Genomic DNA, 17,641 nt, shown 5'->3' with positions numbered 1-17,641 from the left:
GACCTGTTCTTGAATTCTCACCGTCACCCGGTTGCTTTGCAAAGCTCCATAGCAACGGCTGTGTGAAGATGCTGACCTATATGAGCGCTCCCAGAGTCCCTGGACAGGGAGCCGATCTGAGCTCAAACGCTCGGCAGCAGGTGTCACGGGCAGCTGCACTCTTTCAGACACTTTCAGGACTGTTTTTAAGGCCTTTCAGCTCTTAAGAAGACATAAGCTAGATTCCAGTGAACAAAAGATTGGTAACCTTCTGACTTTGTCTGTCAGAGTTTAACTCGGATAAAAACTACGTTAGAACTAATGTTTTTCTCTCTACTGGGACTTTGCTCTCAAACATCAGTTAGAGACTTCACAATGAGCTGTATTCTTAAAGACACTAATGAAATTGGGTGCATAACGGAGCTCTGCTGGTCTGGAGCAGCTCCAGGGTCCAGAAAAAGAGACATAGCAGAGCTTTCTCATCATCTAGTAAACACAAGTGGTGTCCTGTAGACCAGTCTGTTTGAATCTGACAATCAGTTGCTCTGTCTTCTCTTCTCTTCTCCTTCCCACAGTTCAGCCGTCTGGTCTTGCTGGAATAGCTCAGGGATCTCCCGGTTGGAAGCCTGGCTCCCTAGATCTGACCGGCAGGCAGCGATCTTCCTCTGACCCCCCCAACATGCATCCACCAGCGCCCCCCTTACGGGGCACATCCACTTCCCGTGAGTTGGCTGTAGATGAATGAGTGGATGAAGCTTTGCTCCTGGCCAGCGATTCTGTTTCATGTGCTGCTTTGTGTTTAGATTTAGTTTAGGGACAGACTGTGCTTTGATTGATCCTGGATCTGCTTTTTGTAATGAGATGTCATGACATGGCAGTGTCTTACCTCATGAATATTAATTAGCTTATGTCTTTAGCTGATTGACCATACTTAACTGTCCATTCATGTTAATATTAATATTCATGAACAAATGGCAGGTAGCAGGCTTCAGAAATTCTGGTCTGCACTGGTCTTGAAGCTGAAAGGCTGAAATTGATCCATACCTGATTTCCCCCCAAAATTCAAGACAAACGCACTCTCTTTGTCTTTCATTCATTTTTTATCTGTTCAGGGATTTACAGATCATTAGTGCATCTTTCTGTTCTCTTAATTCAGGCTAAAAAAATAACATGAGATGCTGAAACAGTTTTAAAAAAAAAAAAAATAATAATAATAATACTAATAAACATTTTAAATATACTTGTAAGCTTATATATATATATATATATATATATATATATATATATATATATATATATATATATATATATATATATATATATATAAGCCTACAAGTATATTTAAAATGTTTATTAGTATTTTTTTACATAAAGTTAAGTCATGCTCAATACTATGATATTTATTAATCTATAAATAACCCATATAAAAATTATTAAAGCCAACGATATCATTAGTTTCAGTATCAGTTTTCTTTTTTTTTTTTTAAATGTTTTATATGTACAGTACCAACCATGTTTTGTCTAAATCGGCCAAAATGGGTGGAACTTAAAATATCAATAAATACAGGAATTATAGTTTCCATATAAAAAGTAATGGAATTTCATAACACATTAAAATGAATAATAATCTAATTATGATCAATTATTTGTATTATTACAGTTTTTGATTTATTGGGTTTTCTTGTTTGCAAACAAGCACCAAAATAAAACATACATGTTCTCAACTAAAACACCTCGGGCAGAACAAAACAATGGCTGAATATTTATTAAGGATAATGAAAATACATATTTAAACACAAAACAAAATGTGGCTGTCATTTACTGTGACCATTAGTACCCTATAATATAGTAATATAAATATATTAAATAGCAAAATACAGTTTTGTTTAACTCCACAATATTAATCAGCTATATATATATATGTGTGTGTGTGTGTGTGTGTGTGTGTGTGTGTGTGTGTGTTATTAACTATAATATATTATTTTTACATGTTATTTGTAATTAATTAAAAATATTTTAAAAAGTCTCTATACACAAATCAAGAAAAACTGGAGTGTCAGAGAAATTCAGGTGTGGGGACCCTGTTAACAATAATAAAGCACAAAAAATATTGAAACATCTGTGAAAAGTTTGTTGTAGTAGTTGTGAGGATCTGTAACATAAAGGCAGCTATTTGATGACTTGTGTGCAGTTCTTGTTCCCAGCGGAGCTCTTCCTCCTGTGGCTAAAACTGGCAGTATGATGGAGGCCATGACTACACAGCCCAAACCCGGACAGGGGCCTCCTGGGCAGAGCATCAGCCGGGCTACAAGGTCAGAATACTAAACAACCCTTGACCATATACATACACGTGTGTGCATATTCACAAGGTATCCTCTAGTCCATGCATAGAACTTTCCGTAGAGTGTTTGGTGAGTCTGATTCCAGTAAAAGGTGAGTGTGCCCTTATCTGAACACAGAGGTGGAAAACGCCTTTAGGGAAATAAAATTCCTATTCAAGTCCTCATTCACGCACACGGTGCCAGAGGACCAGACAAGTAGGGCACTCAGATTACTAATGGTGTTACCAGCATGATCTGAGTGGAAATATCATAGCCTTTAGTACTACAGAAACTGTACACACATTCACATCTGTTGTTGTTGTTGTTGTTTGCAGCACGGACAAAAGCTTCAGTAAAAGCACACTGATGCGCTCCGGATCCATCGAGAGACCAGGCAGATCTCAGAGAAACCATGCTGACTGTAAGTTGATGTTGTATTAATAAAAGGCTTGCAGCAATAGTTATAGTGAAAATGCAAAGCTAATTGTGATGTCATTTCCTGTTTTTGTGCAACAGCTAAAGAAGTTCCTGGAGGCCCCCAAAACACCACTGGTCAAACTCTGCCCGCTACACACATGCCCAGGAAAACTTACCTGGTATGTTCAACCACAAGAACGACGTTCCAAATATGTGAATCCAGTCAGATCGAAAGCAGCATATTTTGAGTGTATGAGATGCTAAGTGACATGTTCTTGTGTTTCCACTGGATGTGTGTGTGGTAAGCAGAGGCCGAAGCGTGTGAAGGCCATGTATAACTGTGTGGCTGATAACCCAGACGAGCTGACGTTCTCTGAGGGAGAGGTGATCGTCGTGGACGGTGAGGAGGACCACGAGTGGTGGGTGAGTATCCTGTGTAAATGACACACACCTCACCTTCAAAAATGAAGAGTGGGGGATCCAGAGAGGAAAAGTAAGTTGACCATATTTCCCTTCCTGTGACTGGCTGGCTGTTAATAAGTAAACTCACTGAGGACTGCGGTCTGGTTCAGTGTCTCTGGCTGAATACAGACTAGCTGCTTGTGTTTTTGATGCTGTGCTGAGGTTCTTGTCCTGGATTTCTTTCTCGGTCTGGTCTTAGGATGAATGTGGTGAGCCTAAAAATAGTGTACGTTTTTTTTAGATCTCGCAAACAGCAGACAGAAAATCCAAAGTTAATAGTTTAGAAAGGGATTTAAAATGTCTTTGCAAAAAAGATGCATGAACTACATCTTCTACAAACTTGTCTTATACATATTATATGTTCATAAATAATAGAAGGGAAGTACTTTTTTTTTTTTTTTTATCTCAAAAGTCAAGGTAATTCAAACTCAAAATGACTGAAGTTATGATACCAGTAGACTGTTATTAAGGAGCCTATAAATGTTCTGTAAAAACAATGAACAGCAGCTTTCAGCCTGATGTCACTATGATGCCAACACGTAATTTCAGAAATACACTATTACCGTATTTTTCGGACTATAAGTCGCACCTGAGTATAAGTCGCATCAGTCCAAAAAAACGTCATGATGAGGAAAAAAACATATATAAGTCGCATTTATTTAGAACCAAGAGAAAACATTACCGTCTACAGCCGCGAGAGGGCGCTCTATGTCTTCAGTGTAGTCTACAGGAGCACTGAGCAGCACAGAGCGCCCTCTCGCGGCTAGAGACGGTAATGTTTTCTATTGGTTAATTTATCTTGGTTAATTTCTCTTGGTTCATGTCAAATTAATTTTGATAAAGTCGCAGACCAGCCAAACTATGAAAAAAAGTGTGACTTATAGTCCGGAAAATACGGTAGTTCTTTACAGGTTTTTATTAGATTGCGCTACTTTTCGAGTTTTTTCTATTTGACTGTTGCGCTTGCGTCTGTTTTCTGCATTCTAAAGAAGGTGGCGCTCAAGATAAAAGTTAAACACCCATCTTCCTGGATTTTTTCCAATTCCACTGCTCACATTGCATCTTTGTCAACTAGGGGTGCACAATAAATATCGGCCGATAATTAATGCGCATCTCGTCAGTAAAGCCGATGTGTCACACGTGAGCGGTTCATCTCGTATTGGAACATTGGCATAGTATCAAAGTGTCTAATATTTCTATTTAAAATCGTAATTCCTCAATAAGTAAAAAAATTTATTAAATTGCGGAGAAACATTAAATTCAAAATAATCAATAAAATCAGAAATGTCACCCAGCCCTATATGTGACAGACTTTCCCTTTGATTGTTTTGTAGCTGGGCCACATAGAGGGAGAGCCAATGAGAAGAGGAGCATTTCCGGTCACATTCGTGCAGTTCATCATGGACTGAGGTTCACAGATTATAGACACGGAGTTGGACGATGAAGGCACTTCTCTGCTTCTGTGTGGTCTCACTGACCATCATCATCTTCATCACTGTCCCCTTTATCGTAAGGCTTCTTCTGAGCTTCCAAAATCCCTGGCTCTAGCCTGGCTTGAGAGACTCTGTCTCTGGAATATAACAGCTTTCTGGGCTTTTTGTTTTTAATTTTTGTTTTGTGAACCAGATAGGATTCCGAATGAGTTTCATACATCTAATCTAGTCGCACTTTTAACCTAATTTACCATGAGCGCAATTCTAATGAGATGAATGTCACCAAAATGAAGGTTTTATTCCGACATCATTATTCCTTTTAGATAGACTGCTCTATACCGTAAAGTTGTTTTTGAAGTACACAGATCTGTGAATATAGTCTTGTTTGCCCACATTCCGTGATTGGCAAAAAAAAAAAAAAAAAGGCAGAAAGATAATTGGAGAATCATTGACTTTTGAGTTGGAAAAGACAGTTTTGTCAATGGTGCTACACCAGGAATATGCTACAAGAGCCGTCTGCCTCCGATGTCCCCGTTTCACACTACCTGCCCCAGTGCTGAGTGTATCAATAGACCTTCCCTGCTCACACACGGGAAATATCTGAAGTGCACTGAGTGGAGGAGAGAGAGAGAGAAACGGACAGACACAAGAGTGCTTTAGTGCGGGCTGAGGGACAGGGGATGTGGAGACTGAATTAAAGTAATCTTGGCCCTGTACCTGCTGGGAGTTTTAAGCAGCGTGACGGTCTGCATGAACATTCAGTGGCCTCCAGAGAGAGCAATGGAGCATCAAAGAGGTTTATTTCTGTATAGATATTTATAATCTGAAGCTGTCCTTCTGTGTTCTTGATTTAGGCGCTCTTATTGATCAGAATGATCTTTTGCAGACCTTCCTTCAGTGTGCAGGCCACTTGCCTTGAGACATCTGTGGAACACTGTCACTTATCAAATGACTCATTCATTCATTCTTAAAGTGATAGCCCAAAAATTGAAAATGTGGTCATTTATTTACCCTCATGTTCTTTCAAACAGTGCAAAAGAAGTAGAGTAGTCCAGAGTGCTCAATACTATTAGTTTTCTATATTCCAAGTCTAATGAAGTTCTATTGTAACTTTGTGTCAAACACAAAACAATATTTAAATGGACTGTTCACCCCATTATGATACTTCTACCCTTAAAAAAAAATCACAATTTTATCACATTCGTATCGTTCCAAACCTGTATGACTCATTTCTTTTATGGAACACAAAATATATTTTGAAGAGCATAGGAACCAGGCAACATTAGAGCCTATTGTCTTCTATTCTGAAGCCAAAAATAACTCATTTGAGAAATGTGTAATAAATATATAATATATGTATCTATATATACTATTTTATATATATATGTATACATACACACACACACACACCGGATCTGGCTGGTTCTGTGGAAGCTAAAAAGGTTTGAAATATCATGACGACAGCATTTTCAGTTCTGGGTGAACTATTCTTTTAAGCTGCTCTTCTCTTTCTTCAGTGTGCAAAACAGGACTGTACTGAATAGTGTTTTTACCTCGAGATCTCCAAAACCTAGTCATTTTTAACAGATTTCAAGCTGTCAGTTTGAGATCGTTTTCACCTCCCAGGATGTTCCCAGAGTCTCCCTGCTTCGGTTGGCCAGATGGGTGTTCCCTGCACCAGTAATAACTCCGCATCTCTCTGATTGTATTCCAGGGGAAATTAAAATCCCTCGTGTCATTTCCCCTCACAACACTTCTTTAAATCCTTTCTAAAGCTTTGAAATGCTCATCCATCTGTAATTGTGTGCAGGAGTAGCACAGCAGAGTGTTTTATGTCATGAGTGTTTGATGTGGTTGCAGAGCAACTTAATAGAGTCTGTTATGTAACTTTTAATTACAGTCACGTTAGTCTTGATTGAGCTCGGACCAGAGTGACCTGTAACTCGCCCGAGGGATGTAATTATTATCCTGTGTTCAGCTCATTGTATATGGTTTATGGTCAGCACCTGGCTGGCTGTGATTGTAGATAAATGTAGACTTTGCTTTGTGCATATTTAATTGCAAACAGAGAGCTAAACTGTTAACGACTGATGTTTTGATGTACTGTTAGATAAAACTGTTACAGTACACTCTGAACCAAGATGAAACGACCTCTATTCACCCGTTTACCATAAACGTCATTGATGCTAATATATATGGACAAATAAGTGGAAAAACTGGAATTAAAAAACTGCAAATTATTGTTCATGTGTTGCATTATTTGGGTGGGTAAGTAAATTTTCACATGCTTTATGTTCCTCAATTAAGAGGGCTGTGGGATGTTGTTGTTGCTATTAAAGGTCTGCCATCTAGTGGAAATGAGGAGGAAAAACAAGATGAAACTGTATTACATTCGCATTTATTGTACCATATTAAATGATCTGATCCCACCTGGATCAGGAGGATGACAAAAAAGGGGCATGTACATATAAAAGACGCAGAGGGTTTGGGTTTTACAGCATCTTTGTGTTTACACCGACATTAATGTACCACGGTTTACACAAATCCCATTAGAGCCCGACAAATCCCAGATTCACTGGCCCATAGTGGGAAATGTGCTCTGAGGTTATTGTATATTTACATTAAATAAGATTAAATTAGGTTACAAAAATAGACACAGCCCAAACTTGGTTTTTGGGTTGTGGTGGGGCTGTTAAAGAGAAGAGGATGCTGGGACTAATGTATATGATGTAAACATGTGGTTGAGATGGCTGCCCTTTCATGCTGAACAAAGACGGATCAGCTGTACTGACATGAATCAAAGTGAGACGAATTCCAGCATTTCTGTCAGAAGCGTTTCAAAAGGGCACCTTCCACAAACAGACTTCAATCCTCCTCCTCCTGCTGCTGAGTGAGTGAGGGAGGGAGGGTGGAGGAACCGGAACACTCCCAAACAGACCTCAGGACTTCTCTGAGGCCAGGGCACAGTCGAAGGAGGTGGACAGTACTTTACAGATGGCCTGGGCTTGTTCCTGTAGAGCACCAAATAATGCTGCCTTAGTGAGCAGAAAATAAAAACATTTGAACAGTAGTGTACTCTACAATATATGGTATGTTTATACAGTAGTATAAATATCAATAGAAAATACATACAGCACATGTAATACATGTGTAAAATAGTTTCAGTTAATTTATGTAAATGTCTGATTCAACTATTCATCATCACTCAGTGAAAATAAATGTATTACAAGTAATAAACACAATATGCTCAATGCATTGGCATTATTTATAAATTTATATATATATATATGACAATATCAGAAACCTTTGTGATGATTTGATTAAAAAAATTAAAAGTGCAATTATTTTTGACATGCTTTATTTTTTTGCCCTAATCGTTTTAAATAACATTTGTTACAATAGCCTTTTGGTCTAAATGATGGTTCCTCCAGTTTAAAAGAAAATCTATTCATCTTTTCACTCATTTCAGGGCTAACACACAACTAGTGAAACACAGTTCTCTGCTACACTGTCCAGATTTGGGCCTGACTCATACTTCAGAAACACTTCCTGTCTCGAGGTCTTACCGCACTGCTGCACTGATACACCCAGATGCTGCACTCCTGCTGCTCTGCATCTGTGGTCTTCAGGGCGAGCAGGTTTTTTCCAGCACCCAGACCATCATCATAGCAAAGCATTCGTACAATCAGGTAGAGCGGGTGACGGTGAAGCACATCCTGAGAAAACAGGGAATAATGCTAGATGATAGAGGTAATGTTCGGTTCCATTGTGGTCATGAATCTAAATGTTTCTTTTTATATGCTCCTATAGTTGGTGTATAAAAAAAAGAGTGAGTATTAAACAATGACATTGGGTCAGGTGAATGCACTCACACACTGGTCCAGTGAGGCCACTTTAACTCCATGCTTGGACACTCCCAGAATCATCTCCTCATCTCTAGGCACAAACGGCAGTTTTCCATCTTGCTTTAAATTGAATATATGAAACATAATGAAGGTTTTTAAAACAGCTTCAGTCTTGATGCATGATTTATTATAACTATTTGATTTTATAGGCCAGGAAAATATGATAAAGTGTTTTCTCAAATATATGTGGACCTGGACAACAGAACCAGGCTTTAAGTGTCAACTTTTTTTTTTTTATTATTGAGATTTATACAATATCTGAAAAGATGAATAAATAAGCTTTCCATTGATGTTAGGATCAGACAATATTTGGCCGATTTGAAAATCTGGAAATCTGAGAGTGCAAAAAATCTAAATCACCTTTGAATTTGTCCAAATTAATTCTTAGCAATGCATATTACGAATCAAAAATGTTTTGAAATACACTGTATTTACGGCAGGAAGTTTACAAAATATCTTTATGGAACATAATCCTTACTTAATATCCTAATGATTTTGGGCATAAAAGAAAAATCGATAATTTTGACCCATACAATGTTTTTTTTTTTTTTTTTTTTTTTTGCCTATTGGCTAAAAATATACCCCAGTGTCTTAAGAGTGGTTTTGTGGTCCAGGGTCACATACTGTACTTCAACATCATCTGAAAATTTTAAGAATTACGAGCTTCTACCAAAGTGGTCACGTAACAAAACAAAAAACATGTTCACCCAAATATGATTTGCTGAAAATGTACTCATTCTCAGACTATCAAAGATGAAGATTCGAAATTTACACATCACTTTCTCACCAATGGATCCTCTGCAGTGAATGGGTGCCGTCAAGCCAGGAAAATAAGATAACGTTTTTTACCAAAATATATATACCAAAATCCATTATTAAATCATTTTAACCTTAAACTGTTTGCCAAAATTCCAGTCAATAATCCATAATAATGCTTCCTCCAGTGAAAAAGTCAGCTTCTGCTGTCCTCTCACACAAAATCCACCAATATATGTTTAGAACCACTGTTTCCTTATAAACGGTGATGTTTTATGGATTATGGATTCCGCACTTTGAATTTATTACAAACAAGCGTGTTTTCACTTGATGAGACATTAACTGATGGACTTGTGATGTTTGGACTCTCATTCTGACGGCACCCATTCACTGCAAAGGAACCATTAGCAAGAAATTGATGTAACGTTAAATTTCACCATTCACCATTCACCTTCATCTGTTTTGATGAAGAAACAAACTCCTCTTCATCTCGGATGGCCTAAGGCTGAGTACATTTTCAGCAAAGTTAAATGTTTGGGTGAACTACTCTTTTTAAGAGGGTGACATCGAATCTTCCCCTTTTGTAGATCCTTACCTGAGCTGCATCGATGTAGTTGATCAGGTCTAGAGGCTCCTGAAGGGTTTTGCTCATCTCAAACTGTAGCTTCTCGATGGCTCCCACATACTTGACTCTGAACTCAGCACAGGTGTCAGACACGGCGTTACCTGAGGATTCAACAAGGTCAGGGTCACATATGTACACACATGAGTTTCTAGATGTTTCAGTGAGGACTAACTTGAGCTCTTGGTGGAGTCCGTATCAAGACTGGCGACTGTGCTGGACCTAGACAGGCCCCCCAAACTGGAATCTACCGACTGGATAAAGGGAGATTAGAGTTTATCGTGTCCTTCGTGGAAACCAGAGCTCAGCAGACAGAATGGCTGAATCCCTTTACCTTGCTTTTAGTGCTGATCTCACTGCTCTGGGAGCTGCTGCTGCTGTGGCGCTTCTTCACCTTTCGAAACATCCTTCACCATGACGCCAGCGCTGCGGGTCTCCAGCTTCCCAGAAGATGGAAGCAGAGTCTGAGGAGAAATAACAGCATCAAAACCACACCCATGGTTTCCTGTAAAGATTCCAATATTTAGAGAACAAATATTTAATTACATGATTATTTCATGATCCAATCAATGTTTAACCAATTATTATTTATTTTTATTTTTTGGTAGATTTCCATTTGTATGTCAGATACACATTTTTTTTTTTTTTTTTTTTTAAGAATTTATGCTTAACGGTGTACAGAGAGTACAATATGCTAATCGATGACATATTTTATAAACAGAGCAAATTAGAAACGAATATAAAAACACAGAAATAAAAATGGGAATTAAGAGATAACTCCTCACTTATATTAGAAAACTTAGATTTCACATTAGATATCATTACATCATATCGTTATGCATCATTTAATTCAATTAAACAATTAAAAACAGTTACATTTGTAAACTCAACACTGACTATTAACCAAAAAAAAAAAAAACACTATGCTGTGAGAGCTGTCAATTAACAAGTTTCCTTACGCAGTATTTCTGCTCAGACACATTACGTTATGAGAAATCCAGCATAGACATGTTCTCGGGGTGCAGGGCACTCCACGAGCCCACGCCCCTATAAAACAATGGTGCCAAACTTTGAGTAACTTTCTAGGAGTCGCTCAGCTCGCGCTTCATGTCATTTCTTCACGGCACGAGCTCACCGCGACGGCGCTGCTAATAAAACGCCGCGGAAAGTAACGGAAAGCTGTTGCTAGGATAAACAGTCAGCAGCAGCCCACGTCTATCCTGACTAATGCGAGCGCAAAGGGCTCTCGTCTGGTCGTTTAATGGCATCTCTATAATTAAATATGGAGAATTTGAACTTGGTAAACAAGCACACTGGCCATACCTCTGTTTTGAGCTCACTATGCAGTAGTGTACAGCCGTAATAATAACTAATATGTAGGTTCATCAAAGCAGCGGTCGGCAGCCCCCTCTGTTTTGGCGAGACTTGCGTTGACACTTCACTTCCTGTACGGCTCCACCCAGCACTTCTTAAAGGGGACGCGCGATAATAAATGGCTGTGTTTAGATTGGAGTGCCAACTTACTAGAACTACTAAGTACTGCACAGTATATACTACATTACCTAATATTTTTAAATAGTAAGTGGCTATGATATAACTGATATCAGCTTACTAACTGCTCTATATACTTTAAATATATTAATTATTTAATTAATTCATTCATTCATTAGCAAGAGGCTATGTATCATTGATCTATAAAAGTCATTATACAGACCAGTGCTATGAATCCATTTTAAACAGATCCACTCGCAATTAAATAATTTAACATTTATTAAGGTGTTATTGGCAATAGCATAACTAGAAAAAATGTATATTCATTCTCTCACTCTCTCTCTCTCTCTATATATATATATATTTGAGACATTTTAAGACTTTATTCATTTACATGACATTTCCAGGTCTAAAAATCACAGTGTTAAAATGATGCATCCTTTTATACCCAGGTTTTTTTGAGGGGTAAAATGAAAATTATCTTGATTTTAAGTTTTTCTGGTTTATTTTAATGCTTGTTTTGTTTTATTTTATTTTATTTAAGTCCTCTTGAGGCCTTCTTGGAAGGTTGCTGAGGTCTCGTAGTGGGCCCCGAGCTCAGTTGAAAACCACTCCTATATACGGTTATTAATTTACTTGTTTGTGTGTTTGTAAATGGCCATGTTTAGAATGGACCGAATAACACAAACTGTATTCTTGTTTATTTGTTACATAGTTAGAATAGAAGAAAATACACCTTAGTAAGCTTTATGCACTCCCTGTGGTTTGTTTATTTATTAGATAGTATGTGGTTATGTTTAGAATAAATGCAATGACACTTTAGTAAGTTATATACACTCTATAAAGTCTGTTTATTTGTTTGATAGTAAGTGGTAACGTTCTAAAGCTAGCACGTGGATCTGACACGCGCTACACCGTTCAGTAAACGAGAGAGGATTCGAAGATTCGACGAATCAAAGATTCAAACTCCGAATCATTCACGAACGAATCACCACTAATCCAGTTTGCGGCTTCCTAATTTAAGTGTGGATTTGAAGTCGTCAGGTGCCGCTGTTACTATGTCGACACTAAAGAGTTATATGGCCCCAAATCATTCTCTTCGGCGACTCAATAACACAGGTAACATTTTGGGAACACAGTTTGAGGTTTGTTCTTTACCCTGACATGCTTTGTTTTTGTTTCAGTTTACGTTTCAAGCGAACGGATGGGGTTCCGAGATCTCTCATAAAGTCGCCAGGTACAGTTATGACAGCACGTATGTATTTTTGCCTTCATACCACTGCAGCGGATGTTTTTTTTTCATTCCTTTCATTCATTAGAAAATGCGACGTAGTAAACCGAGGCTTGTCCGGTTATAACACGAGGTGGGCTAAGATTGTGCTTCCTCGCACCGTGCCCATTTCTGATGCTCCTATTGCTGCTGTGACCGTCTTCTTCGGCGCTAATGATTGTGCATTTGAAGGTGACAGTATTTCACGTGTCATTTCAAGCTCTGAACACCAGCGGCGGTGATAATATGAGACACTTAGAAACGTTTCTTTGCAGAGAAGAACCCTTTGCAGCACGTGCCTCTTCAGGAGTTCACTGAGAATTTAAAAGATGTTCTCAAATATCTGGTGACTATAGGAGTGTCCAAAGAGAAGATCATCTTTATCACACCACCACCACTTAAAGAAACCGCCTGGGAGAAAGAGTGCTTGCTAAAAGGTGACACCTCCTGAATTTAGGCTGTATTCAGTAATGCTGTACTGCATGCTTCACAGTGTACTGGTAAAAAGTTTGAGAATTGAGAAAATAGTATGCAGGGTTCTGTATTTCCATCGTATGATTGGCGTATTTAGTTGAAATCATTAAAACAGTTTATTTTGCATTTCAACTCAATTATATACAAAACAATAATTGGACTCTAGACAGTCTAAAGAAATACATGGTAATCATGGTGGATTCTTCATTTGAAAGCCTTGCGTTGTTGAATACTTTACTCTATTTTCATTGGTATTTCCTTGTTGAGAGAGAGAGTGAGAGATCGGATGTTAATACATTTTTACTTAAATCTTGGATTAAAGGTACTGAGTTACTCCGCCGCGGTACCCCCGAAGCAATTTAAAATAATCTGAATATAAACACTTATTATAGGTGCAGCCTAGTGATTCAGGACAAGCTAAAAACACGGTTTGGAAAATGGATTCATGGTGTACTCGCTTATTATATACATTTTTCTAAATTTTGAACACAAACAAAGTTACGGACCGCAGCTCTGACTGGTTGTTTTTTACCAGGAGCGATGGAGTTTCTGCAAATGGCAATAGGACCACTGGGAGGAGCCAGAGGAGTTTGATTTTTTTCACAGATTATCTGTCTCATATTCTACTGTCAGGACATAATGACAGGTTTATTAAATATGTAAAAAAATATATTTTTACAAAAGTTACCTACTGCAGCTTTAATTAAACATGCAACTTGGCATGGAGTCTGTTGCATGCATATTGCATGATCTTTCCTTTTTCCCATACTATATAAAAAAAAACATATATATACTGTACTGTATATATATTCATAATAATTTGCAATATACAGTGTGCAACAAGCAGAACTCTAGTATTTAGTCACAAAGCCTCTCGCACACACACACACACATTTTAGATTTTTTTTTTTTTATCAGGTTCAGCTTTGAATCGGTTGAACTCTTTGGCTGGTCAGTATGCGCAGGCCTGTGTTCAGAATGCTGGAGAGTCTGGAGCCTTACTGGGGAGATGTGGACCCAAAATGCCCTGAGAGCTGCCTACTGTGATTAAAACACAGGTCAAATGATGCACAGAAGGTAAAAAACACCATTCAGTTCCTGTGGTTTATATGTGGACATTTTTAGATACACTAAACAATCATAAATTGTGTAAGGACAATCCAGCAGTCACAACTGTTCCTTAAACTGAAACCAGTCGTATCTGAAAATGGGTTATTCTGAGTTACTCAAATTAAATCACAGATAATGTCATATGTTCTGCCAAAAGTATTCAGATTTCTGTACTATTAATTGTTTTAGTCAATTTATACCAATTGATTTATTGGGCTGCATGCATACAAGCGCGAGACAGTAAACGCTTTCATTATTGTATTTTCTTGCAATATTAAGTGCACTTTTCTTTCAGGTTCATAAAATAATCAGAAACACTTCAGTGTACAGGCAGTTTATTAACGTGGCTTCAAACCCCAATAATACATGTTAAATAAATGTGACCTAACCGAGCATCAAAACCACACACTGAATGATAGCAGACTGACATCAGATACAGCTATCTACGTACATCCAAGTGAGAGGTTTTAATTACTTCTGATTTGATATCCAGGAATATAAGAAACAATACAAAATATATACTTACTAAGTTTTAATGTGCCATAAGTCAAATTACTATCTTAAAATTTGACTGTAATAGTTATAGTCAGATATTTACTAGTCACTGATTTTGGTCACGTCTATACAACCGTTTTAGTGGCAAAAATATGCACATCCCTTGACTCTATAATCAGTGTTTCACATAATAATACTAGTATATTAAAAAGACATGAGATCCCATTGAGAATATAGTAGTACAAATTAAACGGAGCAAATCTTAAATTGCAAAAATGTAACATCCTGTGCAATTTCTATATCTAGGCCTTAAGAACATGTAAAATAAAACTCAAATTGCATCTCCTCTTACAGTATCCATACACATATGCCATAGGACATGCATAACTTGAATCTTCTCAGCAAGTCGACCAGTGTAACATTAAAAGTGTGACAACACGTAGAGAGCCGTGCGGTAGACCCGCTGCTCATGAGGTATAAATGAATGAATTTGCACAACTGGATGGCACAAACTGACTGTATTAAAGAAATATTCCTGATTAAATACAGGTTAAAGAAATCGTTTACCAAATATGGAAATTGTCAGGTCATTCCAAAAACCAAACATTTTTAAAATCATCTACGAAACCTGTTTTCCCTCCAATCAAACGTCCGTTCTCCGAAAATGTTCACACTTCAAAAAGATCATAAAGACATTGTAATCTTCACTTTATATACACAGATTTGATTCACATCTGAACATTGATCAGCACACAAAGTATGTAGAGATCATCATTTAGGGTAAATGGAAAGCAAATATAAAGAAGACCTTGATTAAACTGCTTGATTCATTTAGATTTCCAATGCCTTCATGAATGTTTTGAAGTGTGAAAGTTTTGGAGGAATGGATTTTAAATGAAGGACAGAAACCTCTCATCTCTTCATTTGTGATTTTTGGGTTTGGAAGGACTTGAGGGCGAGTAAACAATAGCATCATTTTCATATTAAGGTGAATTGTCCCTTTAAAAACTATGGACAGCAACTGTGTTCGTTAATTACCACAAAAAATGATTTTGATTTGTACTTCGGTTTATAAAAAGTGACCTCAGATATGTATAGAACAAATGTACAATGAATGATTGCTGGCTTCTGAAATTTACATAGTTATTTCTCTTTAAATGCTCTAAAGGAACACTATTTTAACAACTATAATTGTGCATTGCAACAATGCTGCAAAGTTTCTAAGAACTGAAATGTGTCAACAGTTTACACGTCACAGACTTTTAAACGCACCAATAAAATGAAGCCTGATTGCACCGTGAACTTCACAGCTCACGTCTCAATCAAAGGTTTCTTACTCAACACACCGTCTCCTTACTGTCAATGCACGGCTGTCTCGTCAGCCGTCTCTTGTCCCCGGGGTATGGCTTTGACTGTCCGGTGAGGTCCTCAAAGGACCTGGCAGCTGTACTGCTTTGACGGAAGCCTTCCTCCTCGTCCAGGTGAGGGCCTACGCTGGGGTCCTCCTCGATTGTGTCCATTCGCAGCAGATCTGCTTTGAGTGCGGTAGAGAGGTTGGCAGGGCCTGGGCCGCAGAGCGTCTCCTGTGTCGGTGAGACGGCGGGGCCTGTGGGGGCCAGTAAGGGCTGAGGTCGTGCTGCTGCTGAATGCAGATGATAGCCCTTCACAATGCGGATGGGTGCCGATTCCACACTGCTCAGCATTTCTGCGTTCTAAGGACAGAATTTTGAAATGGAATAAGTAAATGAGTCTTCCAAAAAAAACTATATTCATAGTATTAACTACATCCTGCACAAATAGGGGCGGGCACAAGTACTCGGAAGTGGCAGCAGTTATCTATTACAAGGTTTCTGCAGGATTTTTAAGCTCAAATGTAAGACTTTCTTGTATAATTTAAGACCCTGTGGAAACCCTGTATTATTAAAGTACTAAATGAATAATTTTATTCAATTAAATCGAACAAAACGAAGTGGTTTTAAACTATGGGGTGGGTTTTTATTAAATGTGAGCCAAAATCATCACAATTAAAAGTACCAAAGACAAACTACTTCAGCCTGTGTACATTTAATTTATTTAACACACGAGTTTCACAATTTAAGTCGAATTACTGAAATAATTAACATTTCCTCGACATTCTAATTTATTTAGATGCACCTGTATACATACATTTTATTTGTATGTATTTTATTTGTTAACATTAATTAATATTTATATAACATTTATTGATCTTACTTAATATTAAGTTCAAAATGTACTAATTCATTATTAAAATTTGAAGCTGTATCAGTTAACATTAATATTCAGATTTATCTGTGAAGTACGAGTACACAAACTAATGCCCATTCCGATGCATAACATAAACATCATGCTACACTTGAGTTAAATGCAGCAAAATATGCATCTGCCCAATCGGTAACAGTCCAGTCACATCTCTTGAACCAAATCAAATAAGAGATGAGCACCTGTATCAAGCATTTGCAGTATCAAGAGAGTTTCAAAGCTGTGCATTTAAAACGCTCAAATACAGAATTGCATCTAAAAAAACAACAACATTTGAACCAGAAACCAGCAACACATCCTCATGGACACTGAATGCACGAAATGCATTCTAAACTCAGTCGTCACGTCTGACACGTCACACCAGTGCGTTCAACTCATCACACTCAGGGGGACACAGTGGTGTGGGGGGCCATATGACGCTCACTCACCTGAGCTGAGATCTACACACCTCCACCAACATCTGCTGCAGTTCCACAAGGGTCAGAGCAAACAAGCCACAAGTCATAAATATGCAGCCATGCTTGCCCAAACTTGCCCTGATCAAAGAAGCCAAGCTAACTGGTTGAGCAAGTTGTTACTTTGGAGTGCTGGATGACTTTAATGGAGGTATAGTGTGTTAGTTAGAT

At 37.9% G+C, this 17,641-nt stretch overlaps 3 protein-coding genes and 1 pseudogene across 7 annotated transcripts in view; 2 read left to right on the top strand and 2 right to left on the bottom strand.

Moving 5' to 3' along the window:
* The window catches only part of LOC113078561 (arf-GAP with SH3 domain, ANK repeat and PH domain-containing protein 2-like), a 70,987-nt gene extending 64,133 nt beyond the window's left edge, over positions 1-6,854 (top strand). For 2 of the 4 annotated variants that reach the window (XM_026250861.1, XM_026250858.1), the window contains 6 exons: positions 555-701; positions 2,171-2,291; positions 2,636-2,721; positions 2,817-2,896; positions 3,027-3,140; positions 4,514-6,854. In XM_026250861.1, the coding sequence (XP_026106646.1) occupies positions 555-701; positions 2,171-2,291; positions 2,636-2,721; positions 2,817-2,896; positions 3,027-3,140; positions 4,514-4,588 (623 nt within the window). In that variant the 3' untranslated portion in view covers positions 4,589-6,854. Of the gene's footprint in view, positions 1-554; positions 702-2,170; positions 2,292-2,635; positions 2,722-2,816; positions 2,897-3,023; positions 3,141-4,513 lie in introns of all 4 variants that reach the window. The other 2 variants (XM_026250860.1, XM_026250857.1) reach the window with 1 other exon arrangement.
* A 137-nt stretch (positions 6,855-6,991) lies between these two features.
* LOC113078562 (integrin beta-1-binding protein 1-like) lies at positions 6,992-11,340 on the bottom strand. Of its 2 annotated transcripts, none has more exons than XM_026250862.1 (7): positions 11,219-11,340; positions 10,230-10,359; positions 10,071-10,149; positions 9,869-9,999; positions 8,485-8,577; positions 8,179-8,328; positions 6,992-7,623 (listed from the first exon to the last, which is right to left on the bottom strand). In XM_026250862.1, exons 2-7 carry the CDS (start codon positions 10,299-10,301, stop codon positions 7,552-7,554), a joined length of 597 nt encoding a protein of 198 aa, XP_026106647.1. In that variant the 5' UTR covers positions 10,302-10,359; positions 11,219-11,340; the 3' UTR covers positions 6,992-7,551. The 2 variants fall into 2 exon arrangements, with proteins under 2 accessions (XP_026106647.1, XP_026106648.1); XM_026250863.1 differs by lacking the exon at positions 11,219-11,340 and adding an exon at positions 10,855-11,025.
* On the top strand, positions 10,310-14,387 carry LOC113078560 (isoamyl acetate-hydrolyzing esterase 1 homolog; annotated as a pseudogene).
* Positions 14,388-14,557: 170 nt separating this feature from the next.
* LOC113078559 (disintegrin and metalloproteinase domain-containing protein 17-like) overlaps positions 14,558-17,641 on the bottom strand; it is a 28,766-nt gene continuing 25,682 nt past the window's right edge. The window contains exon 19 of the mRNA XM_026250856.1: positions 14,558-16,447. Coding sequence (XP_026106641.1) covers positions 16,073-16,447 — 375 coding nt within the window. The 3' untranslated portion in view covers positions 14,558-16,072. The remainder of the gene's footprint in view (positions 16,448-17,641) is intronic.

The sequence above is a fragment of the Carassius auratus genome, unplaced genomic scaffold, assembly GCF_003368295.1.
Source record: "Carassius auratus strain Wakin unplaced genomic scaffold, ASM336829v1 scaf_tig00025999, whole genome shotgun sequence".
Lineage (NCBI taxonomy): Eukaryota > Metazoa > Chordata > Actinopteri > Cypriniformes > Cyprinidae > Carassius > Carassius auratus.
Note: the sequence above shows the minus strand (reverse complement) of the source record. Positions and strands in the feature narration are given on the sequence as shown.

Excerpts from the sequence above, each read along its gene's own strand:
- LOC113078562 (XM_026250862.1), bottom strand. The coding sequence starts at position 10,301 with ATGTTTCGAAAGGTGAAGAAGCGCCACAGCAGCAGCAGCTCCCAGAGC. Across the intron at positions 10,150-10,229 it reads AGATCAGCACTAAAAGCAAG|TCGGTAGATTCCAGTTTGGG; the intron begins GTAAAGGGATTC and ends CCCTTTATCCAG. Across the intron at positions 7,624-8,178 it reads TGTATCAGTGCAGCAGTGCG|GAACAAGCCCAGGCCATCTG; the intron begins GTAAGACCTCGA and ends GGTGCTCTACAG.